At 41.2% G+C, this 25615-nt stretch overlaps 1 protein-coding gene across 1 annotated transcript in view; it reads right to left on the bottom strand.

Moving 5' to 3' along the window:
* cerkl (ceramide kinase-like) overlaps window positions 1–25615 on the bottom strand; it is a 32859-nt gene that overhangs the window by 1130 nt on the left and 6114 nt on the right. Inside the window, exons 3-13 of the mRNA XM_051403153.1 lie at window positions 21352–21582; window positions 12230–12361; window positions 11287–11350; window positions 8635–8765; window positions 8439–8513; window positions 5095–5272; window positions 4908–4973; window positions 4034–4059; window positions 3810–3918; window positions 3581–3677; window positions 1291–1487 (exon numbers count right to left, since the gene is read on the bottom strand). Coding sequence (XP_051259113.1) covers window positions 1291–1487; window positions 3581–3677; window positions 3810–3918; window positions 4034–4059; window positions 4908–4973; window positions 5095–5272; window positions 8439–8513; window positions 8635–8765; window positions 11287–11350; window positions 12230–12361; window positions 21352–21582 — 1306 coding nt within the window. The remainder of the gene's footprint in view (window positions 1–1290; window positions 1488–3580; window positions 3678–3809; window positions 3919–4033; window positions 4060–4907; window positions 4974–5094; window positions 5273–8438; window positions 8514–8634; window positions 8766–11286; window positions 11351–12229; window positions 12362–21351; window positions 21583–25615) is intronic.

Here is a 25615-nt window from a genome sequence, read left to right on the forward strand (position 1 = left end):
TTCAATATAATGTTACGAAGAACATAATATGTAAAATAATATGAGCACAAATGTCCAAAAGCCCAAACCACAAAACAAATAAATTCTCACTTCCCTCTGGTGGCATCTCTCCATGCAGATTGTTTTAATTTACTTATTCCTTATTTTAAAAATATTTTACCGATTTTTCTGTGTTGGAGTGATACTAATATTGAGAGTGTAAATAGGAAAGGAACCAGCACAGAGCCTTGTGGTACCCCGTTATTTATCCCAAGGGAAATTGGTGTGAACATCTGTACAGATTGCCTCTCAGTACAGTTCTATTAGACTATTAGACAAATATACATCCACCTATTCTGGGCAGAAACATCCAAACAGAGAGAGCGCAGATTCAGTAAAGTGCAGAGAAAGATCCACAAACAGCATTATTAATGGATTCACTGTGAGAAGTGTGTCTGAGTGTCACTCAGTAGCTAGCACTTACTATGTGGGACTGGACAGCGTTGATCCCCATCAAGGCAACACTTGTCACCTTCCTTAACAGAGCCGTAGGCCACACAGTGATTTCCAGAGACAGGTTCACACTAATTATACTCCAAAAATGTGTCTGAAAACTTGTGACCCAGCTGTAAAGGGACCTTTGCCTAATGATTCCATAAATAAACTGCAGCCTGTGAGAGAAAAAAAAGAAAAGACTCTTCTTCCTTGCTGTCAGGACATATTGTAATTAACTTTTCTCTCTTTCAGCAGGTGCCAAATATCTGAGACAAGATTGCTACGTATTCCTAAAAAGGGCCTGAAATGTCCTCATCTTTCTAACGCACGTTTTCTGTCAAAACGTTTAAAGCCTCAAGACCTAGCTGAGATAGATAACCCTGATGACATCATTATTACATCATCAGGGTTATTCTATGCAGAATTGATGAAGCTCCTCCGGCGCCACAGAAGACATTTTCACTGGCTGTTCTGTGGTCCTGACCGACCACAGAAAACCTTAAACTATCTATACACATGGACAGATGGCTGGAGGGAAGTGAGGAAATATTTTCTTTTGTTATTTAGGTGAAGTGATTGTTTTTAGGAAAAGTGAAAGTGAATGCACCTTAATGTGATATACAGTGCTTATGTAATGTACGTATAACTGTTGGTTAAATTATTACACAGCTTACTGATTATACATATAGACCAAATGAATAATCAATAATCAGCTGTTTCACTCAGTGTAATAACACACTGTTGATAACAATATCTCTGATTACTGTAATTATAAGGATATATGTGTTTCAGTAGTAATAACACTGAGCGCCACACCTGACGAGCACTTCGTTAGCGATCTCCACCAGCTCTCCGTCGATGTTCCAGGGGAAAGCGGCTCCCTCTGATTGGATGATGGGAGAGGTTTTGGAGTCACCCTCTTCCTCGCTCTCCTCCTCGGACCAGCCAATCAGCGACTGGGGGCGAATCCTCACGGCTGATACGGCGTGCGTCTCCACAAAAGAGAAGCTGAACTGCAAGACAGACAATCAGACAGTCAGACTGACAAACCAATCAGGGCCTCACAGGTCAAAGGTCAGCTGAGGAGGACAGAAAGATCCTCCATAAGCAGCTTGATAATCTGGAGGGGGTGACTCAGTTTCTTCCTGTTAACTGTCCTCTGCTGTCTCTAATGTAACACCACACAGCTCCAACAGGGGGCAGCAGAGACCAACAGACAGACAGACAAACAGACTGTCTCACTGTCCCATCTGTCTGCTTTCCTTCCTCCTCAGGTTTGTTCTGTTTTCATAAAGCTGATATTCCAGGATAGGATCACATTTGTTCTAGTCTGTTTTACAACAACAGTCCAACAGTGGAGTGTAACTAAGTACATTTACTAAAGTACAGACTTTAAGTACAGACTTGATGCAAATTTGAGGTATATGTATTTCACTTTAGCTTCTATTTCATGGCACTTTATTCTTTTGTAGGTATTTATTTATTTAAAAAACGATTTGGATAAATGATTCATTGTTTAGGTAACACTTGATGGTCTCAGCTGCTTTTCCTTTTGTTAAATGACAGTGAACTGAATCATTTTGAGGTTTGGAGTGTTTGTCGGACAAAACAAGGTGTCAGCTCTGGGTAATTGTGATGGGCATTTCTTGCTGTTTTTCTCCAAATAAATAGATTCATCAAGAAAATAACAAGCACATTAATCCATAATGAAAACAATCATTGGTTGCAGCTCTAAATAAAATAGTTTAGTAAATTAGCTCCACGTTAACAATGTGTCTGACATGTTAAAGCACAGAGAAGCAGAGTGGACTTTCCTGACTCTGGTTTTTAAATCATAGAGCAGAATTCTGCTTTACTTTCAGTTGTTTTACACACACTTCACCTGACAGGACAGGTGAGGTTTAACGCCCATGATGGGAGGCGAACAGGGGTTGTCATGGTTACATGTTGGATGCCCCGCTTTGATGCGTCTGGCACTGAGCTGTCCATCCCTCCATCAGCAGACTAACAGGATGTAGGTCAGCAAGTAAACAACCTCTTTACTCTGCAGGTCAGTGAATGCCACACTGTCAGTATATTTAGTAAGTGGGTTAGTGTGCAGTCTTTCAGGCCAAGCCAGGCCATGCTAAACCAGGCTAATCTACCCATTAACTATACTTAACTTTGTTTTTTTTTGCTCTGTGAGAGATTGAGCCTTAGGATGGCGAGGTCAAGACTGAAACATATCACCAACAACCCACGTTAGGGATGGGTTCAGATAGTGCCTCCATTTTGGATATGGCAGTAGCTAATTAACTCAGTGATGGCTGAAATTAAACATTTGTCTCTTCTCTGGTTAATGTGCGCTCTGCAGCTGATATACCTGAATGTATTCAGCCAGAGATTGTTGTTGTGAGTGTTTTCATTACATAAACCTGCAATAACAGACTTTTCTGGCCACTTGGTGGCAGTGGAAACAAGCAGTGAACACAACACGGACATATCATCAGCTTTTAAGAAACTAAATGTTCCACTGTGTCCACCAGCTAGTTGCTCTCTGTGTCTGTCTGCTGTTTGGTGCAAGTAGTGCATTGTGTGTTTTTGGAGCTTTTTTTGCTGCTGAAAACAACATGAAAGCGGTGAACCAAAACAGCACACCAGCTGTGCTGGGCCAGACTGAAAAACAATGAGCTGAAACTTCCTATATAGCTCCATAAAGCTGAAGGTTCATCACTATGAGTGACCCTTTCAGTCACATTGTTCTCTGGCGGTGAATTTGCAGATTGCAACCATCTGAATACCGATTGCTTTCTAAGCATGCAGAAGAAACTACCGCAAAAATCTTGGAAGGCCCCATCTACAGCCAGTGTTTTATTTGTCCATTGTGGGCTACTGTAGAAACATGGCGGTTAAGCAAGACAGACTCAGTAGAGGAAGACCTGCTCCCACTATAGATAGAATTCTTCTAAGATAATAAAAACACTTTTATACACTAATGAAAACATACCTATGAATATTATATTTCATTTCTGCCAATAGACCCTCCTCAATGTTACACACTGGACCTTTAATGTTGATTAAAGGATAGGAGATCCCTGATAGGATGTTGATTGACAGCTGCTCTCACCTGTCCACTAGAGCTGCTGTATCTCTTCAGGTGTTTGATGAACTCTGACCTGGAAGTGTTTCCAACAGCAATCAATGCTGCGCTGCCATTTGCCAAACTGGTACAAACAGGAAGTGGAAGAGTACGGTCAGTAGCAGAAACATAATGGAATCACCTGCAGTGTGGTGCATTCAAGGTCACAACAGCTGACTTCTCAGAAGGATTAACTGCTCGTCATACATGAATGTACCTGGTGTTGGGAGCCAGTCCGTTAGGTGCGTGTGGACTGAGACAGGGAATGGACATGATGCTGATGCTCAGATACAGGCCCTGATTGGTTGTCCAGGACTCCTCCCCTTCTGCACCGACCAATCACAGAGAGAATAAGAGTAAACCAAACTGGTTGAGATGGAAATCTGTAACAACTTTGATCTGCAGTCCACAAGTGTCCGTCTAAAGACAGACCAGTCTTACCTGACTCTGGGTCTTGGTCCTGGTCTCTGAGAGAGAGGAGATCAAATTTTGTTTTAAACATGACAGACTGTCGACAGAAAACTTCAGTTATGTTGCAAATGATTAAATCAGTAATAAAATCAGTTGTCAGACAACTTATGAAATCAGTTATTAAAGCACAGTGGTGTTTACAAAGTTACGATACAGATTCGAGGCAGGTAGATACATCAGTGGTACACAACAAATAAGTTTAAAAATTATCAAGTCAATAGAGGGTGCACTTGCAGAGACACAGCTACAAAGCTTAATTTAGAGTCAACAGGGTTAATACATTTATAAAAAACATTTGAAAAAAGCTAATTAATTAGTAATTCTAAAATGTTTTAATATTACTTCAAAAGAATTTATACAGTATGACATTAACAGCTATTTTGTATTCTCTTCCCTAATGGGTGCCATTCCAGCCAACACACACTAAATTAACAGTAGCTTCCTCCGGATCGCACCTAAATCTAATACAAGCGGGTGTAAAAAAAGGTGTAGAAGAACAAAAACAGGAAGGGATGACCATTCAGAATAAACTGCGTGGTGAGAAAAGAGACAGATTAAGTAGCCATGTTGTGCTGTTGGAGTGTGTTTTGCTTTTCTGATTCAACTGATGAGCAAACGTAACAATCTTTGGTTGGACTCAAAGCTTAGTGCACCACAAACACAGTGCCTGTTGGCCCACCCAGCTAAGAGAAGAAGAATCACCAGCAGCCACAGATATAGAGCCCTGAAACAACCGAGGACTGCGCTGCATCACAAAGCGCAAATGTTGGTCTGAAATTTACTGTCTACACATAACAGTCTGTGTGTGTCTGTGTGTGAGTGTGTGTGTGTGGGCGTTTCTCACTGATGTTGAAACAAATTACTGTTTGACTTCTTCGCTGGTAGAAAAGACAGCTGACAGTCTTCAGGTCTGCGGGAGACAGAGGAGAAAAAGAAATAGCCCAGAATCACTTTTTTCAGTTCATCTCAACTATTTATAAGTTCAAAACTGTGTTCATGTGTTTTATGTGTGTGTACTGTATATCTGTTACCTCAGCCTGGCCAGTGTCTTCATCAAGGCGTACTCTCGTCGCCGTGATGATGGCATCCACCTCTTCTTCTCCGCCCGGGCTAAGCTCTGGCCACCAAAGCCAAACATGGCAGAGAACCCGAAACGAATCAGCTGACCGTGAGACGAGTAGCTGCACATGTCCACCTGCTGCAGGTGACCTGCAGACAGAGAGAGAGGGATGGAGGGGACGATAGAGGGGGATGAAAGATTATTCTTAACTATGAATATTTATGAGAAAAACTTAGGACCCTACACACACTCACACACACACACACACACACAGCCTGTAAGAAGGCCAAGTGGTCGTATGGTGAGAAGCTCATTAATATGCATGAGGCGCAGCACTCCAAATATGTGCGACAGAAAGAGGTCAGGACTGTGTGTGTGTGTGTGTGTGTGTGTTAGCATCTATAAACCTCAGTGAAATCACACTGCAGTACAGTAACCGGTCTCTGGTTGTTATTGCTCCAGTTTGGCCAATCTCTAGTGGTATATCAGTCCAGATTTACCAGTCCCTGGCTGTAACTGTCCAGTGTGACCAGTCTCTGAAGCAGCAGAGTTCAGAAGACATTTACAGACATTAACTATTCTATGATCTGTTTCTTCTGTTATGTAGGAACATTTAAGCCAACAGAAACAACATTAAAGCTGTTGTCATGTTGTTCTGTTTGATATTATAAACATTAATGTTTTATATTTCACTGGTAGACTCTTAATGGACCTCTAAACACATGCAACGAGAGGGTCATGTGACCAACGGTGGCAAGTGAAGGCATCATGAGGCTACTTTCTGGTGGTTTTGAAAGCACATCGCGAGCATATGCACCATCTCTTAGATTTTCAAAGTAATATGCAAGAATCAGCAGGATGTTCTTTAACCAAATGTGCAAAATATCTGATATCTGCACTCACAGTGAAAACAGTAGCTACACACAAGACAGTGAATGCAGCACAAACCAAAGAAGGAACTGGAATAAAAACATAAATCAACCTCATCAACCTGATTTCACCATCAGGACCATTCAATAAGATGCTCCACACACACACACACACACACACACACACACACACACACACACACACACACACACACACACACACACACACAGCATGCCATCTGGCCACATACCTGCTGTAACCTACTGAACTGCTGTCTCCCCACCTGCCTGTCTGACTGACTGCCTGTCTGTCTGTCTCTCTGGATAGAATCTGATTTCCTCACCATATGGCATGTAGTCAGTGTGTGTGTGTGTGTGTGTGTGTGTGTGTGTGTGTGTGTGTGTGACTGACTGACTTTTAATCCTGAGACGGGTCTCACAGTCAGTGTGTCAGTGAGATCAAACCTACAGTGCTTTTTAAAAAGGTGCAACCAATATTTATTTTGACCATATGAACAGCAGGTAATTTCCTATTCAAGCAGGGGGTTTACTGGTCATCTCGCCCCTTCCAGCTTCATGGCTTCGTGGCTGAGAGAGGGGAGCCGAGCAGCTTAGGTCTCCCAGCCACAATGGTGTTTACGATTTGGTGCCCCTGACCCAGGTCCTCGTCTGTTGATTGCACAACTGGTTTTCTGGAAACCTTTGTGCGCTGAATCTGAGGGCGCTCCTCTTACAACTCTGCATCTGGCTCATTGGTTGTGTGGTGCGATTTGCATGGGTTATGAGGCAATGGGTTGGAGCATTGTCTCATCAGCCGCCCTATAGAGGAGTGTGTCACTGGAGGAGATTGCCTGATGCTTCACGGTCCTCCATCTCTACCTTTGCATTGTTATATCTCAGGGATATGACATGTGTTTGTATGTCACGCTCAAGAAGGCAAATAAGCATATTTCCCAAAAGGCCAATATACTGAATAAATAAATATACTGAATCTAAAAAGAGATTGCAAGATTATTATTTGTTTCATATAAAATTTCATTGAATTTAAAAAAAATATTTTGTTTCGCCCAAAATAATAGCAAGGGTCAAAGGTACCTACAAACAGTTAATATATAAGAGAGGTTCAGGCCTTCATTTGTTGACTGGCTGCGAACAACAAACACATAAAATATCTAAAACAATAATAAAATGATGATATCAAAATGTATAAAATCGGTTGTTTGCATATATTTTTTTTGTATTCAGTATGATGTTAGTAACGGAAATAATCCTGTGAGATGATAATACCAGTAGTGGCCCCAAGCCAACTTGAGTTTGAGACGCCTGCCTTAAACATAGTTCAGGTTAACAGTCCGCCATTTTGAATCAGTGCTCAAGTTTTGTTAAACAGAAGGTAACCATAGCAACATTATTAATGCTTCAGGCTCCATTAGCAGATAGCTGACTGGTAAAACTAACTTAACCATGAGTTAAACTGACTGCAATTATTACAATTATTTATTAATTTCATAATTTCAATGTTAACACATTCTGGAAACTCAATTTAGATCACCGACAAAACGATATAATCCCACCACCTCATCTGCGAGTACGTGAACAGCTCTGAGCGCATCTGTAGTCACCTGGTGTCCGTGGGAACAGCTTCCTGCTTGGGAACTTTAACTGTTTTCTATTGTTCAGGAATTAGTCTTATTAATGCCACTGAATACTCCCATCTGTCTCACACACACACACACACATAAAAACACACACACACACACACACACACACACACACACACACAGTTCCCATGTTAATTAGTGTTAATGAACCACCATCTCACCACAACCTATCATTCAAACACAGCAGCCTTCCCTGCTGCCGGCTGATTGGTCAGCAGTTTACCTGGGAGGAAGCAGGGAGAGGTGAAGGGGGCGTGGCTGCAGCGAGCAGAGTAAACCTGTGATTTAGAGTGAAACTGATCCTGCTGTTAGACATCTGTCTGCTTCCTCCCTCATGAGTCCAGTAACACCGTCTGCTTCACTCTGTCTACGGGTTTGTTTGTTCTCAAACTCTGTCCCTGCTGCCAGTCTTAGAGACCATCAGCCAATCGCATCAAAGCTTCACAGGAACACAAGCTCCAGATTGGCTCACTGAGCTGCTTGAAGTAAATTAAATTAGAACAACAATGGGGAGGTGACTATAGACCTAGAGTGAACAGAATCCACCCAGGATGACATCTGGTAGAACTCACAAAGGATAGTATAACTATAGATCTAACAAAGGTAGAGCCCACCAAGGACAACACAAGTATAGATCTAGGAGAGGTGGAACCCACCCAGGGCAATGTGACTGCAGGTCTAGACCAATGCAAATGATTTAGACCAGGTAGAACCCGCCACAGCCAATGAGACTTTAGTATAGACAAGGATGTTGTACCTACAGATGTAGAACAGGTAGAACTTACCAAGGACAATGTGCAGGGCTGCAGTGACTGGATCTCTGACTCCATGAACAGAACAGGAAACCACATCTGTAGAACCTGTGAAGATAGACAGACAGTTTCTACATAATGTGAATGTTTGTGTTTCTGTGCATTATTGTTGCACTGTGTGTGGATCCACATCCTATAGATCATTATCAGGGTGTGTCCTCTTTCGCACCAGCAGGAATGATTCCCAGGGGCAGCACTGATTTCACTGGTTTCTTTGGAGAATCTGCATCCAGCTGAGCTCTGAGGACCATAGCATGACACAGCTCCGCCACTGAACCATCCCCACCGACACACACCACCCTGACAGACAGGTGGAGACAGAACAATGTAAGGACAGGTGGACAGCCAGGTAGGTCAAAGAGTTATTAAAGTTGTCTCAGTGATCTAAAAGAAAACTTTCCTCTGAACTTTTATTTTGAAGTCGAAGACATTTTATGTTATGGTGGTTCATTAACACTAATTAACACTGGCACTGTGTATGTGTATGTGTGTGTGAGAGAGAGAGACAGATGGGAGTATCCAGACAGGAAATCCAGTGAACAGTGAAGACTTATTAATGAGCTTTACTTTTGACACCTCGGACAGGTATCCTCAAATACATGCATCCAGCATGGGGCGTGGCTTCTCCACAAGAATTCACTAACAATAGCACTGAAAGAGGGTTGGGCATCAAACCTCAATAGTTTTGTGGTACCAACTGAAATGTGTATGTAGCACCAAGAAATTAAACTAACTGTTTATTTACACAGAAATATATTTGACATTTGGAAACTTCCAAATGGCTTCTTCTGTTACATCAAAAATTGTAAATGAATGTCGTAACAGTAAATGACTTTAGCTTCACAATAAAAGTCTAGTAGATGGTTTTACCTTGAGACAGAAACATAAACAGACAATATGGGGGTTGAATCACCTGAAGAGGAGTTTACATTTTACAATTATATACAGTTGAAGGCATAAATAACATTTTAAATGTAAAGTTCGGTTGGTAACTAGGCAAAAATATCTTTGTTGGGTTTCTTAGGGTTCTGCTTCGGTAGTTTGGCCTCTAAAATCCAACCTATGATCTTGATAATTGTGGACAATAGGCATAGAGCAGTAGTACTAGTGGTATTGGTTGGTAATAATGAACTAATATACCTAATCATAACTTAATTGGTCAGGTCCGTCCGGGTTTTCAGGAGCTCATTGAAAAGCGAGAAGGTTCATCTTTAGAGCTTGTGTTTGCAGTAAATGTGAGGTAAACAGACTCCCCCCTCCCCCTCCTCCTGCGTATGGGATTACCTGTAGCTCCGGTCACCACGGTGACAGCCAGCCTAATTGGCAAATGTAGGTTTCAACCAAATCCTCACCAGAGCAGCCTCACACACACACACACACACACACACAAACACACACACTCAGCAGCTAGCTTAGCAACGAAGCTAATCTTCTCTAAGCACATTAAGCTTTATGAGGGCTGAGCACAAAAGCTGCTTACACACACACACACACACACACACACACACACACACACACACACACACGCAGAGACCATCACAGATAGTGATGAGAGTTTGATCAGTGTTTTTGTACTTGTAGTTGGAGCTATTGTCGTTGTAGCATTATTTGTTTCAGTAGCACAAAATATTATTTTCACTTTTATTAGGGAGGTTTGCTCAGTCAGCGGTTGGTGTTTGACCTCACCTGTCTGTGTTTGTGCGTGTGTGTAATCAGTCTGGGTCAGTGTGTTTTAGTGTCACTTGAATTATCTGGTTCAGTTAACTCTGTTATGGAAGAATGATGTCACAGTTTACCTTCCACTTGAATGTAAACACAGGGCCTTAATCTTTAACTTAATCCTTATTTACTTTAACGTGTTAGACTTCATTTCCCACTGTAAGGTTAGTTTCATAGAATGTATGTCTTCCATCATTTCTATCATTGATTGTAACATTGGGATTGGATTTGGGGACGGTTACAGCAACCCCAGACAAAGTTATTATCTGAGATAGAGTACTAAACATATTGGTTAGCCCTCCTAAACGCCTTGTCTCTTCTAATATTAAAGTGTCACATACTGCTGGACAATACAAACAATAAAGCATTAATCTAACCTCTGTCTTCAGTATGTAAACAGGGTTAAGTTAGAATGAAATAACTGTCTATCTTAACTTTTTCCTCATCACACTTAAAATAGGAGGACTAACAAGCTCTACTCGGGAATACAAGGTAAAATCTGCCAGTGGCTGATGTCATTTTAGCAATACCGAAGGTCGCTTGAAATTACACACTGCTTTGGTGTAGGCTGACTGAAAATCAAAGACGCATTGCTTAAAAAATGTATAAGAATCTCAATGTGCTGTGCAAGAACGCAAAACTTGACACGAATAGCACCAGTAACTGGGGCTAAGCAAATAGTCAATGGAACGATTTCTGCACAAAAATGCAGCCTCTCCCAGGGAAGATAGCTTCGTCGCTACCATGCCACTGCAAATACTAAACCCTTCAAATGTTGTTATTAAGCGAATATAATTGGATCAGCTACTACGGTGCAGTTGTTTCTTGTTGTTTGAGTGTATTAAGTGCAGGAAATCGAGTGTACTACTAAAGACTACAAAAAATCAACACATTATCTAACTTGCATAAAAGAATAACATAATATAATATATTAATAATAATATAAAGATGAGCATCATTTTATGCACTGCAATTGTCTGCAAGTTATTGCCCAAAAAAACTTCTCAATTTTCTCAGGAGAAGAGTGATATATTCCCAGCCAAGTGATCAATATAAAGTCAAAGGAGAGAAAGGGAGGAGAGACAAAGGATAAGAGACTAACCCATCATATTCATCCAGCTTGCATTCCTTCATCACTGACAGAGCATGACCCTTCCTCTCTGTCACTGGAGAGAGAGAGACAGATAGAGAGAGACAGACAGACAGAGAGAGAGGAGGAGAAAGAAGGAAAAAGAGAGGGAAACAGATGGAGAGACATTGAGATGGACAGAGATCGAGTGTTCATGCATGTGTGTGGTCAAGTACACGAGTGTGTGTTCGATGGATGCCAAAAGAAAGTGGGACAACGGATATCACACCATCTGCTGAGAAGAGGACAGGATAGGAAAGGAGAAGATGTGAGGAGGAAAGAAGGAGAGGAGGAGAAACCAGGAGAAAAAAGGAGAGGAAAAAAGAGAAGAAACATGAGTAGGGGAGAGGAGAGGAAACAAGAAGAAAAAACAGATAAGGGGGAGGCAAGGAGAGGAAACAAAGAGAGGAGAGAAGAGGAAAGACTGGAAAGGACAGGAGATGAGGAGAAAAGAGAAGGAAAGGAGATGAGGAAGGGAAAAAGAGGAGAGGAGAGAACAGGAAAGGAAACAGGAAAGGAGAAGAGAGACAAGGACAAGGAGAGGAGATGGAACAAGAAAAAAAAAAAGAAAGGGGGGAAAAGAGGGGGGGGGGGGGAGAGGGGAGGGGAGAGGAGAGGAGCAGGTTGTCGCCCTCTGTCACAACAGATGGGCTAAGCTCCACCCCCAGTATCAGGTTACCTAGCGACCAGAGACTGCCATTAACTCTGACCTTTGGACCTCCTCTACACACACACACACACACACAGATTCAACATTGTCTTCTCTGCAACAGTTCTACTGCCCTTAAACTCATCATTGTATTACAATACATTGCAATAGCTGTGACATCATCCACCAATCAGTCTGAGGTATAAAATAATAATCACTACTATCTGTTGATGACCAGTCGATCAATAAAGAAGTGTGTGGACTGACCTGTGATCTCAGTGCGGATGTCAGCCATCTTGAAGAGCGGAGCCACATGTTCTCTGTAAATGTGAACGGCCTCCTTCTTGTGGCTGCGGGGGTTGATGAACACCTTTAGATACCTGGGACGAATGCTGAACCCTGCAACCACACACACACACACACACACACACACACACACACACACACACACACACACACACACACACACACACACATAGTGAGTAGCTACAAATATTACAGTTGTTTTATTGAAAATAGATGGATTGCTTTGAAATATTGACGTTCCCCAGAGGATGACTCCTAATGACTTTTGTGATCCCATGACTTTCCCTCTAGCGCCCCCCATCACTTCTCAACACCTCCACATCTACCAGGTGGATTTTACAGAAATGTATGATTCCCAGAGAACTGACTCGATCAGTGTTTCCTGATCACTTAAGCGATCATTTAAATCTATAGTGTCATCATCAGATCACATTTCTTATTTGTCCAACACTTGCAAAAATAATGACTTTTCAACCGCCTCAGTTGTACTTTGCATTTAGTGATAATTAGAAAATGATATCATGCTAACATGCTGAGGTAAGTGGTGAACATGGTAAACATTATACCTGCAAAGAATCAGCATGTTAGCATTTTTTATTGTGCTAATGTTTGCATTTAGCTCAAAGCAGACTCTTAGACGAACAAGCTAAGGGGCGAATATCAGGTTGTTTTAGTTTTCCTAATGAAGACTTCCAAACCATCTATGTGCGTCAGTGAACAGGTAAAGTGATGTGTCGCTTTCACATTCACCCTCGTTCTAAGTCACCCTGTGTTTTTGTTTTTTTGTGATTAAGCATTTAATTGTTTAGCCAATAAAATGTTAAAAAGTATGTTTTCCTATATTCTATAGCCAAACTATCGTATAGCATTTACTAGTCTCTGTTTATCCTGCCTGGAATGAACACTGATCCCTATACACGGTGCTATCATCACTGGCATCAAACAACTGAACACACTTTAAGCACTTTACTTTAAGTCCTGCATGTGACCTTAGTTTGGATCAGAAGGCAGAAAGCATTTGTCACATAAAACCAAACTAATAAGAGTCTTAATGGATGAATTGTAGATTATGCTTAAAAGAGTAGACACCTATATATGGCTCTAACATCTGGAGGAGCTTTATTGATGCTAAATATTCAGAATATCAGTTACATCACCAACATTGGTGGACACGTGTGTGTGTCTGTGTGGTTGCACGGTATTGACTCCAAACTACAGACACACACACACACACACACACACACACACTGACCCCCTGTACAGCTCATCATTAGGCAGATTTAGAGATCGCATTATAAATCCCCGTGGACCACCACTGATCAATATACACACACACACCAGCTCCATTATCTAGCTCATTACTATAATCTGTTCCCAAAAGGCCGTGACCTCGCCCCGATAATGACCCTACACACATACACACAGTGCACCTCCTGCCATCACTCCACCCCACAGCTCGGGCCGGGCTCTCAGTAGGTCCTGTGAGGAGTTACCGAACACCCTCACAACTCCTCTCTCTACTTGGCCCCCACCGTTACCAGAAGCTCAAACCATTTTTTTTGTGCCCCCCAAAATCTTTCCCAAACCTAACCCAACTCGAACAACACAATTCCTTTGTGAGCCCAGAACATTAAAGCATTTATAGACCCCAATCCTGACTAATTGAATTTATACCCTGGTTTACAAGTGTCAGATCCCCGCAGCTGTCCAGTGCTGCTGACCGAGGATTATAACCTGAGCCATGATGGCCTGGGGCTTGGCATGGCACTTGGCCCCCAAAGGCAGCACTACAGCAGAAGCTAGGGCGGCACTGGGACCCAAATAGACCTTTTTGATGAAGTTCCATTTCCAAAATTACAGGACATGTCCACCCCTGTCCTAACACTGGTATTAGAGTCACCCAGTACTTCCTTATTTTGTGAGTGAAGTTATACACATTTTATAGCAGACTGGGTGTCTGGGTACCCCAGGGCAGAGATTTTTTACACCTGCAACTATCATACAGGAACCAAATGTGGCCCCTGGTTCATTTGGTGAAAACACACGTGAAGTTCCTGAGTTCTTGTAAAGGTTCTTGGTCCACTGAGAACAGAGGTTTTAAATTCAAAGCCATGCCTCCCTTGGGAAACACAGGAGGGTTGAAAGGAGGCGGTGTGGAGGGAGAGGCAAGAAGCAAAGATACTGCATGAGGTGAAAGGGACAGGTGCATGCCGGTGTTCTAAAGACAACAGGAAGTTAGAGTTTGTAGTTTGGCCAGCTTATATCAACACAGTCAGCAGCTGGAGCAGCAGCAGTGGCTCATGGAGGCTATTAAGGTACTTTACAACACTCAATTGCTGCAATTAGCATCAAATTTCATACTCTTTCATACTGAGTGGTAATTTAGTCATATGTGAACACACAGACATGATGGGCATATTTTTAGATTTAGTGTTGCTTGCATTTCCCGACTATATTATCTCTGATGTCCCTCACAAATAAATGTCCATAAATCTTAGCTCAAAAATCATGGGGAAAAAATTTGCCTCATTTGTCAGGAATTATACTATTTACGCTGTTTATGGAAGCGGATTAATGCTCATGGTGAGAAAATAATTGATAAATCTAAATCAGTGCTAAAGTGATCTTGAACGCCTAAAACGGACTTCTCTGTCTCTAAGCATTATTGATGCTCTCTAACACACACAGTCTCACAGGACCTGACCTCATTCAATTTGTTGATATTTTTCGAAGAAGAAGGGCAGACAGACAGGTAGCTGTAGAAAGATCAAGTATCCATCAGGTCATCTCTCAGCCTCGGCCGGCGGCAGGTTTCTATGGCACAGCTAAAACGTTACCATGGTAAACAATCCCAGTGTTGTCAAGAAGAAGGTTTGAGTTTCTGGCAGAGGACTGCAGACTCAATTACTGAATGTTGTTGACAAAAACATATTATATTTATGTGCAGACTCCATCTGAGGTAAGCAGGTAGTAATCAATGTAAGTCCTTGAACCTCCATCTGGAGAAATCAGATTCTTTGATCAAACACAACAAAAAGTAGCATCCCTTGTAGCAGGTCCAAGTATTTGTCAACCAGGGTCTGATTTTCATATTTTTCCCATTATGACTATCAGTTATGGGAACATTTTATTCACCACCTCTTGGGAAATGCAGATCCAGTCAAGAACGATGAAAACACCTTTTCAAAAAACTTAAGTGAAATCATCTCAAACGGTTGTCTCTAAGTCCATCCAAACAAGACCAAGAGTCTACAGCCATGCTAGAGGCTCTGTGAGGCTGTACTTAGACAGAGTGGTACTTTGAGCTAAATGCTAACATCAGCTAGCTCACAGTGACAAAGCTAACGTGCTGATGTTTGGCGGGTATAATGTTCACCATCTTAGTTTAGCATGTCAGAGGTTTTGACCTGCATATTAATTGGGGGTTGAATATGAATGTGAGCTTCTCTACAATAAAGTTTGTTTCCTGACAAACTAATAAAATCTTCAACCTAAATATAAAAAGCGAGGGACAGAGACGGACAGGTTTCTGTCATCATATCACTATGGATACACTCGCTGACTCGGACAGAGCGGTTAATATGTAACACAGAGCTGCACACATATACACACACTCACAGGGCCATAAAGCAGTTTATAGAGGTGGCCTCCTCAGACTGCAGTGTCTTCTGTTAAAAGACACAAACTAGTGTTCTGAGCTCATTGTTTGATACACCAAGTTGTGTCTCCAGAGTTTAAACTCTCAATAAAACTAATGTTGTGTTCTTCCTCAGTCATTCCGTGTTTGTGGGTTTGACATTTTAAGACTAAAGTAATATGTGTAAAAAAAGACATTATTTTATGACAGTTAGAAAGTTATAATTAGAGCTGGAAAGTTTGTCAATTAAACGCTAAGTTCAACAGAAAATGTATCTGTTATTTTGATAATAGCAAATCAATCACATCATTTTTCAAGAAAAATAACTCCATTGTGAAGATTTGCTGCGCTTCTGTTTTACATAATTGTAAACTGAGTATCTTTGAGTTTTGGACTGTTTGTCAGACAAAACATTTGAGGACATCACCTTGGGCTAATTCTAAAGGGGTTTGTTTTCTGGCAATTTATAGACCCAAGGATTAATCAAGAAAAGAATCAAATGATTATGATGATGAAAATAATAAATAAATAATAGAAAATAAAAGAAAAAAGTGATCTTTGAGTTGGAGAGACTTAATATTGGATTTGGATTCCATAAGTGGATTGGATTTTGATACAATGCGATCGATCCCCATCACTAATGGCCACACAGTGTGTTGATGATATTATTTTGACCTTATGACACCTTACAGTACCACCCGACCGACCCACTGACTTCATTTTTCCACTGTGGACCTAAACTAAAAGATCTGTAAGTGAGCAGAAAACTGACATTGGATTGACAAGACAATTGATCTGGGAGGAGTCGCAACAGCCCCTGTCGGCCTGGGCGAACCCAGTCCGGCCGTCCCATGAGCCCAGTCGCTGCCGCCGGCCTGTCAGTCTCTTGTGCTGTTAAACAACTGCAGTCAATCCATCCCGCCGTCTGACTGCGTGTATGGAAAGAGACTCTATACACCATCACTGCTCGCCTTTTGTCACTCTGACTGCCATTCACTCTCCACGCAGCGTTCTGCAGCTGCTTCACACAGCAAACTGCACAGAATAACGCTCTGGAAACAGAAAGTGTCTGCTCTCTGCTCACCATTGTGCAGCTGAATGTTTGGACCTGAAGGTTAAGAAGTGGCGGTGGTGTCTGCAGTGGCGGGACTGCCCGCTCCGCAACAACACGATTCACACAACAATGCTCTTTTCACACTGACCTCTGGCTGGAAAATAGGCTTAATGTCCGCACAGCAGCAGAGCAACCGACTGTGTTTACCTTCCACACACACACACTGGTCTGTCGCGGTGTGTAAAGTCACAAAAGCCGTCACAGTTTGATGTGGAGTGTGACCATGCGAGCTGACACACGACCTGTGAGCCATTCATGTATGTGTGTGTGAAGGGAAAGTGAGGCCAAAGACAAACACTTAAAGAAGTTGTGACTTTGCTGCAGGGCCTCATGGGTAATCTGGTTTGATGGACAGACAGACGGACAGACAGACAGGTGACCAGCGATAACGTGTCAGACCGATGCCATGGTGACAGGACGACGATGGCGTGTCCTGAGAGACCTTTGACTTCCTCATTTGTGGATAGCTTGTTACATCTCTGTTGGAAGAACATAGAAACCCTGAAATGTAGAGTGTGTTTGTCTGAGTCAAATCCATACAGCTAGCACTCCAACATTTCTATTGTGTGTTAAGTGTCAGCCAGGCACCGCCCACTAGAGTGCACCTGGGAAACCGACGTCTGGGAACTTCAGTCCTCAGCAACATCCAGAACTTTATTAAACGGGTCCTGTCAGGAGGTGGCTGTGTTGCTGAGACACAAGTTGCCTGAATTCACTTTGTTAAAGATTATGAAATCTACACAAAGGAACACTTTTACTCACTTACTTGATGGCCCACAACAATGTGGGAGATTTTTATAAAGATTAGGCAGAGAGAAAATCACACTTTTACCGGCACCTTCTAAGTTGTTGTTGGGGAATGTGTTATTATTTACACCTATTTCTATAATTTTGTATCCAGCAGACACGAAGCAACATTAGCATTCATTTGGAGTCGTGCTGAATTTAAGTCCAATATTCACTCTCTTAAAAAGAAGCTAGTCTCTTAACTTTGTCTGCCTGCTGTTTGGTGCTGAGCAGGCTGTGTACAGTGGGTTAATCAAAACCTTTTTCTTTTTTGCTGCAGCTTGGAACGATCGGTGAGAGTGAAACAAATCAGTGAAGTTGCAGGCCAAAAGACCAAAACAGTGAGTGTTCCAGTGACATTGTTAATATAAAATATTCACTAGTGCAGCTTTAAAGGAATAATTAAACATTTTGTGCAGCACATTTGCTTTATTTATTTCGGAGACTGAAATGTGTTTGATATGAATCTCAAGTCTGTGGTTTTCCCAGTTCGGTGTGGAAGAACTGGATTCAGGGCTCTGACCTCAACCTCATCCAATGCCTCTGGGATAAACTGGAACATTGACTGTGAGCCAGACCTCATCACTCAACATCAGTGTTGAACCTCACTGGACCTCAATGGACACACACACACACGCACACGTGTATGTGTAGACAGTATTTTAGCTAATCTCTCTTGCAGACAACATGATTCAACTGCTGACAGCATGTTACTGAGTACTAATGAATGTGTGTGTGTGCGTGTGTGTGTGTGTGTGTGTGTGTGTGTGTGTGTGTGTGTGTGTGTAATCTGTCACTTTGTTCCGGTGGATTAGCAGATTAGCTCTACTGTCTGATGTAACTGTGACTCACCTCATTAAACTGAGTGACGAACAGGCTGATAGAAGACAATGAAATTATAATCTGAGCAGCTAGCACTGCATATGGCTAACAACTAGCTAACCAATGAACATAACAAATGTATAGCTCATGTTTTTTCTTCCTATCATGTCAGTAGAAGCCATTCATAGAGATACAGTAGACAAATGTGACTGTGTTTCATATTGCAGGATGCCCTGGATGGGTGGCTGCAGTGCAATGTCTGCAAAGAGCCATGTTCACACATTATGACTTTATTCCAAATAACACAAGGTAGTGGTATATATCATAACCCCTGGAGCATGGGTATGGCGAGATGACCCCCGGTAAGAGCTACAAACAGGAGAAAAAACCAGCACCTCTTTTCCACTACCGTCCATGGAAAACACATCCCTAACATCCAGACTGGGTAGCTAGCCAAATGTTAACCAGAGCTGCTGAATATGAATCACGAGCACTAAAGCCCCAGTCCAAGGGAACAACTGTTGTAATTAGCAATTAAGATGGAAACCGACATGAATCACGGTCTCCCTGGCTCATCCAGCACACCAAACCGATTTGTCCAGATCCAGAGGTGTTTACCTTGCCAGTGTTTTCTGTTTACTGTGACCCATGCCCCCTGTCTGTGTGGAGAGGAGCAGGCCTGCAAGGATAGGCCACTGGTTGTCTGACAGAACCAGTGGCCAACAGGATGGAAGAGAGAGGTTATGGTGTCAGACGACAGCAGCGTGACATCGAAGTCCTCGGCCACAGAGCAAACAATGGGTTACAGAGCAGCGCTTTGGTCCATACAGCCGGCAGTTGCAATGGTAAAGCATCCAAAAATAAATGTTATTTTTTATTTTTTTAAAGAGTTTAAGGTTCTGTTGTCGCTGTGCGTAGCCAAGTTTTGTAGCCATGCAATTTCCACTTAAGACCACTGACAGGAACACATAGGTAAAAAGTCAGTAAAAAAATTCATCCTCACAGCCGATGCAGCAGACAGATCAGGTTAAAATAGATAGAACATCCAGAGACATCAACTTAAAACAAGTGCATAAAAACTAAAGACAATCAAGCAAAAACTGCCCAGTGTCGCACATCAGTGTTTCCTATTAGGTACCTAGGTTATGGCAGGCCACCACGGTCTAATTTGCCCCATCATAGATTAATACTGAATTGAAAATATTTTTACACTTCTCTTTAACATTGTGTTTTGCTCCATCATTCACACACAGTACAAATATCCACAATCTCCCCTCGCTCTGCCCCTCCTGTACAGTCTAGTGTCAATCACACTGCTCGGCAGTAGTGCCGGAAGTGGACCAAAAAAGGTGGCAGTACCATAATTCAGCACTATCCTAACCATAACATACCCCAAACCATAACTTTTTGGTGTTTTTTATCAATTTTAATGAGGACAATTCCATCGAGTTTCAGAAACGTAGTTATGCAGGCGTTTTTTCCACCTGTATTCCACCCCTTCTCTGCTTCTGATTGACGACCCTGACATTGACCGTGTCACTCCTAATGCCAGAGCCTGACCAACCAAACCAACAAAGGCAACAGACACTAACCAATGCAGAGTAGGCAAGGTCTTCACGGAATGTCAGTGGGGGTAAAAAATCAAATGTTATGCAAATGTTAAGGGTTGCGTTCCTAGACTCACCAGGAGGTGGCAGTATGCAGTACCTGTTAGTACTAGCCCATTTCAGGCATTGCTCTCCAGAGAAACACTCACAGAGAGAGACGCTCTCTGGTGCAGATGGGCAAGGGTAGGACACGGGTCACTTTTGCAGGAACACTCATTATTTTTATTTAACTATTTACATTTTAAAAGGTATAAAACTTAATCCATGCACAATCAAAAAGTATATAAAATCTGATATGATTCAAAATCAAATTTGAATTACATTGTTTCCACTCTTTATCAGCGTCTCAATCGTCACAACATGTTTTTATATCAGATCACTGTGTATCTTCCAAAATACTTAAACCTATTTCTCTTTCTATCTGATGGAAAGACAGCTAATAATAACAGTATTACTCTGCAACGTGTGTGTGTGTGTGTGTGTGTGTGTGTGTGTGTGTGTGTGTATGTGTGTGTAATCATCTTACAGTATGACGCTCATACAGTAGAAGCACTGAGTCATGTTTCCAGTGTATCTCAGCTCTTATGTAACACAGACAAACTGTTAATCTCACTATCAGTCTGGTTTTCTTAATTGCTCCATCAGACTGACAGATGGGGCCTAAGAGGCTCCAGACTGGGCCCTAAGTGGGATATCTGTGTTTTAAAGATAAGTTCATCCAATCACAAAAACATATGTATTCACAGTCACATTTCAGAGTTTGGCATTTTACTTGGTTTATGGTACTAAAAGCATCCAAATGCAGCATTTACATTGCATACGTTTGTCAAAGGCTTTTGTCCAGACCAGTTCAGTGTCTTGACAGAGTGAGAAAGGAATCAAACTACCAACCACTATGATTAAGGGCTCTACCACCTAAGCTGTAGCCACCTCTCAACACCAATGTCACTTTCCAGAAACAATGACCCATTTCTACTTAAACAAGTAAGTACTGCACAGAACATTATTTCCCAACCTCCACGCTAAAACATCTGGAAACCTTCCTTCCGTTACATTTTGTAATGAATTAATGTTCTGTTAAATTGTTGTAGGCCACCCTGGTCTGAATGTGTGTTACCTGTGAGCAGCTCCTTCAGGGTGTTGTACCAGGTGTTTGTGTGTTCTGCCGAGGCATTGTGGAGGTGCAGTGTGTCCTCCTCCAGCCACCTCCCTCTCCTCTTGGAGCAGAACAGAGCCACGCCGAGCACAGCTCCCCCTGACTCCTGGCCCACCGCTCGTCGCCGCTTCACCTTCACCGCAAACACATCCTGCAGCAGCAGCACACCTGGCGGCAGCACGCACACCTCAGCTGCACGGAGAGAAGAAGAGTTAACACACGACACCTGAACATAACACACACCCTAACTAATAATGTATATTTTACTGCTCATCATTAAAGACAGTGAAACAAGACTATACAGAGTCTATAGCCATGCTAATGACTGTAGGCTGTAGTTAGGCACTACGTTGCTTTGAGTCACATGCTAACATAATACACAACACAATGAAAATACTAACATGCTGATGTTTAGCAGATGTTTATCATGCACAACGACTTAATTTAATGTGTTAGCAAGCTAACATTTTCTAATTGATGGGAATGCTAATTTGTTGATGGTGCAACAAGAAAAGAGTATCCATCCAAAGTTCTGGAGAAAATTTCACTCCGAACCAAAGATGTCAACCTCATGTTGGCGCTACAGCATAAATCAAGAGGAAATCATTTGAATGAATCCTCTGGGGACCATGAGTGTCTGCATATGTCATAATCATTGTATATTTGTTGTTGAGATATTTTAGTCAGTACCAGACATCAGACCAACATTGCCATCCCGGTGTGGCCTACATTTTTTTTAATCCAAAATTGAATTCATTCAAATTGCTGACTATATCCAACAAGTCTATAAACGTCAACTCGCCATAAGCCGCACAGTTTGGCTACCAGCCAAACTCTGACTGACTGTGTTTTGTATCTTGCTAGTTGGCTAGCTAGTTCGTTAGCTATCTTATTACATTTTTATTTTTACAACTGTTTAATACACAGGATACAACATGTATCAGTCAGCCTTGGAGTTGGAGCTGCTTACAGTCATTATGTTAAACTAGACTAAAAATGGCTCTGTATGATGTACATTTTCTCATCTGACTCTGGAGAAGATGCCAAACTTTCAAAATGCTCCTTTAAATAATTCCTTAACTTTGATATTAGCTGATGTTAGTGTGGTGGTCGATGGCAAGCCAACACACATTTTTATTAAATATACCTCAAATAGAATATAAGTATTTTTTCTGTCTTATGAAAGCGTAAAAATAGTAATAGAAATAGTATTATAAATATGTCTGTGAACAATCAAATTATTACTAATAATATATAATAATGTTTGTTAATAACATTATCTGTTTATATTACTGATACTCAACAGAATCAACTTTATTCTCACATATACAATCATACACAATAAAACGTTGCAAATGCAATTTGTAATCTGCATTTAACACACGTCCAACAACAAGTCCTAATAAGGAGTACTGGGCAGCCACTGCACGGCACTCAGGGACCAAAGCCACATCGAAGTCAGTGCCTTGACTGGAGAATTAACCTAACATACATGTTCTGATGGTGGGGGAAACCGGAGTAACACAGAAAGGCCCTACCCCAGCCGGGAGTGGACAGTGTTAACCCCTGAACCCAGGCCTGCCCAGGCTGCAAAGAGGTTGTGTTCACATTATTTTGTCCACCCCCCTTGTCAGTCAGTAAAATAAGAAAGTACTAGTTCATCTGTGTTCTCATTACATAATATTATTAACTGTATTCATTATTAATCCATTGATCAGCAGAACGCACAGTAGCACCTGCCAGTCAATCAGCGTAATCAGGGAGCAATTCTGAAATCTGATTGGTTCGTATCAGATTAATCATCCAATCCTCTGAAGATGATGTCAGCAGAGCTCAGTACCTTACACTCAGAGTAACATAACACACACAGACAGACACACACATACAGATTTTATCCATACCATGTTTGTTATAAACCGAGCTGATACAGTGCAGCAGAGTTAGCCTGTTACCAGTGTGTCCTTGTTGTCGACCGTAGAACTGCAACTAAAAAAATCCCCTGAAGCACATTCATTATATAAATTATATAATTATATAAAATTAAATTCATTATTTGTTGAACTTTCCCAGAGCTTAGAAAGTGTATTGGTGCGTAGGGATGAAACAATTAATCAATTAAGCCATAAATGAAACAAACAGAAAATGAATTGTCAACTATTTTAATAAAGAGCCATGTCTGAGCTCTAGCTGTCTGTGTTACACTGGCTCCAGGAGAACAATGCAATCTTTCATTCAGCATTTTACTTTTATCGGTCTGTTTGAAAACAGTGTCTGTTCCTGGGGTTTACTTTCCAAGACAAATCGGCATCCGCTATAGCAGTTACTATTAGAGACTGGAGCCTTTTGTGGTATTATCAAAGTTAAACAACAAGACACAATACAAACTAAACTACAGTTCCCATGAGTCATCGTAATTTGGTTGCGTCCAAAATTCACCAAAGCCCTCTTCTAAACTCACATCGTAATCTGTGCTGTTAAAAACTTCTACAGTCCTCTCTGTCCTGCCATTATTATATGACTAAACTGGACTCATGGAGCTGTGATATTCAAACCATGGGTGGGCTTATGGGAATATTTAAAGTATAGTTTGTTAAAGGCCACTAAAAAAACATAGGTAGAATAAAAATAAAAAAAACACACTATCCTTATCTAAACCTATGAAGTGAGCCATACGACATACTGCTGAGAAAGGCTGGATTAGCATAGTTAAAGTGTCAGTAGGATTTTAAAAGAAGTTTTTGAATGAAAGTTCCAGTTTCAATTTGGCTTTTTATAGGTCTCTATAAGTCATTTATCAGAGAGAAAATCTAAATATTTGTTTCCAATTTCTGAAATGTGGGAATTTGCATCTTTCCTGTTTTTTTCTGTTAAACTGAATATGTTTGACATTTTTAACATGTAATTGGTATATATAATTGAACATATATATTATTTTATCAATAAAACAATTAACTGAGAATCAACAGATTACTCGATAATGAAATTCGTTAGTTGCAGCCCAATTCTGTTTCTGAATTTGACATTTATTTTATTTTAAGAATCAAACCAGGAGGGAAAGAAGCTGAAGGGAAAGGACAGACAGACACGTCCCAGCAGGTGGACAAACATGAAAAAAACAAATTCCTTGATGAGATATATTAATCCACTTTAATCAAGAGAAATTTTTAAATCCATCCAGATTTCTTCTATTATTTATCCATCCAGATTGAAACATACAGCCCAGCTTTAGACAGTATATAGAAGGCTCTCATTGTTTATTTGAAATTCAAACTTAAATTAACATTAATATTGTTCACAATATAAAATACTGCATGTGATATGTTCACTTGATAATTCATAGCTACAAAACTTTATGTTTTTAAGTACTGATCTGTCCCACATAATCACTTTATTTGGATTTTGCCAGTAGTTTGAAAATACAGTTACTATTGAAAAATATGGATTTTTTTCATTAACCAACTATTGACTGTTAAATGTCCAATAATAATAATAATGAGGGAAATTGCTTGGACTTTGCATTCCCACAACAAACATATACTCAAGGAACACATGACATATCACCTTCAAATATCCAAAAACAACAAAAATAACAAACAATCCAGCAAAACATACAGTAAACAGCTCTGTACCACTCGAGGGGGACAGATCCATCAGGAAATAGTTATATATGATGATAGCTGATTAACCCCCCTCTCTGTGAAATACCCTGCTGTTATCAAATACCAAATACCCAAAAGCACCCACCCCTCTTCCACCAGGAGAGGCCGGCGTCCATATGTCAGGGTCACAGTGTGTGTGGGGCTGTGGTCTGTCTGTTGTTGATGCTTCATTCTCTGCTCATTGTGTCCATTTCATTTTGTGAATATTAAATATAAATGTGTGCGTTAAGCTTTAAACATACCTCCAGGACACGTTTTCATCATATTTAGACATTGTGTGTGTGTGTGTGTGTGTGTGTGTGTGTGTGTGTGTGTTCAGCTCAGACTCTGATCTCATCAGGAGCTTCAGCTCTTTCTGTTAATTGTCTCGTTTTCATTTCATCTGCATGAGAATTATTTTCTCAAATTCAAACTTTTTAATCTCGAGCAAATGTGCTTCCATCTGCATCTACTAGACCAAATTAGCATTTTGCCTTTGTGGACAGTAAAGCTGTATTCTATTCGATAGTAATGACTTTATATGCAATGGCACTGCCTCTTAAAATCACTTTAATGTTCTTTGAAGT

Source organism: Dicentrarchus labrax, unplaced genomic scaffold (genome assembly GCF_905237075.1).
Source record: "Dicentrarchus labrax unplaced genomic scaffold, dlabrax2021, whole genome shotgun sequence".
Lineage (NCBI taxonomy): Eukaryota > Metazoa > Chordata > Actinopteri > Moronidae > Dicentrarchus > Dicentrarchus labrax.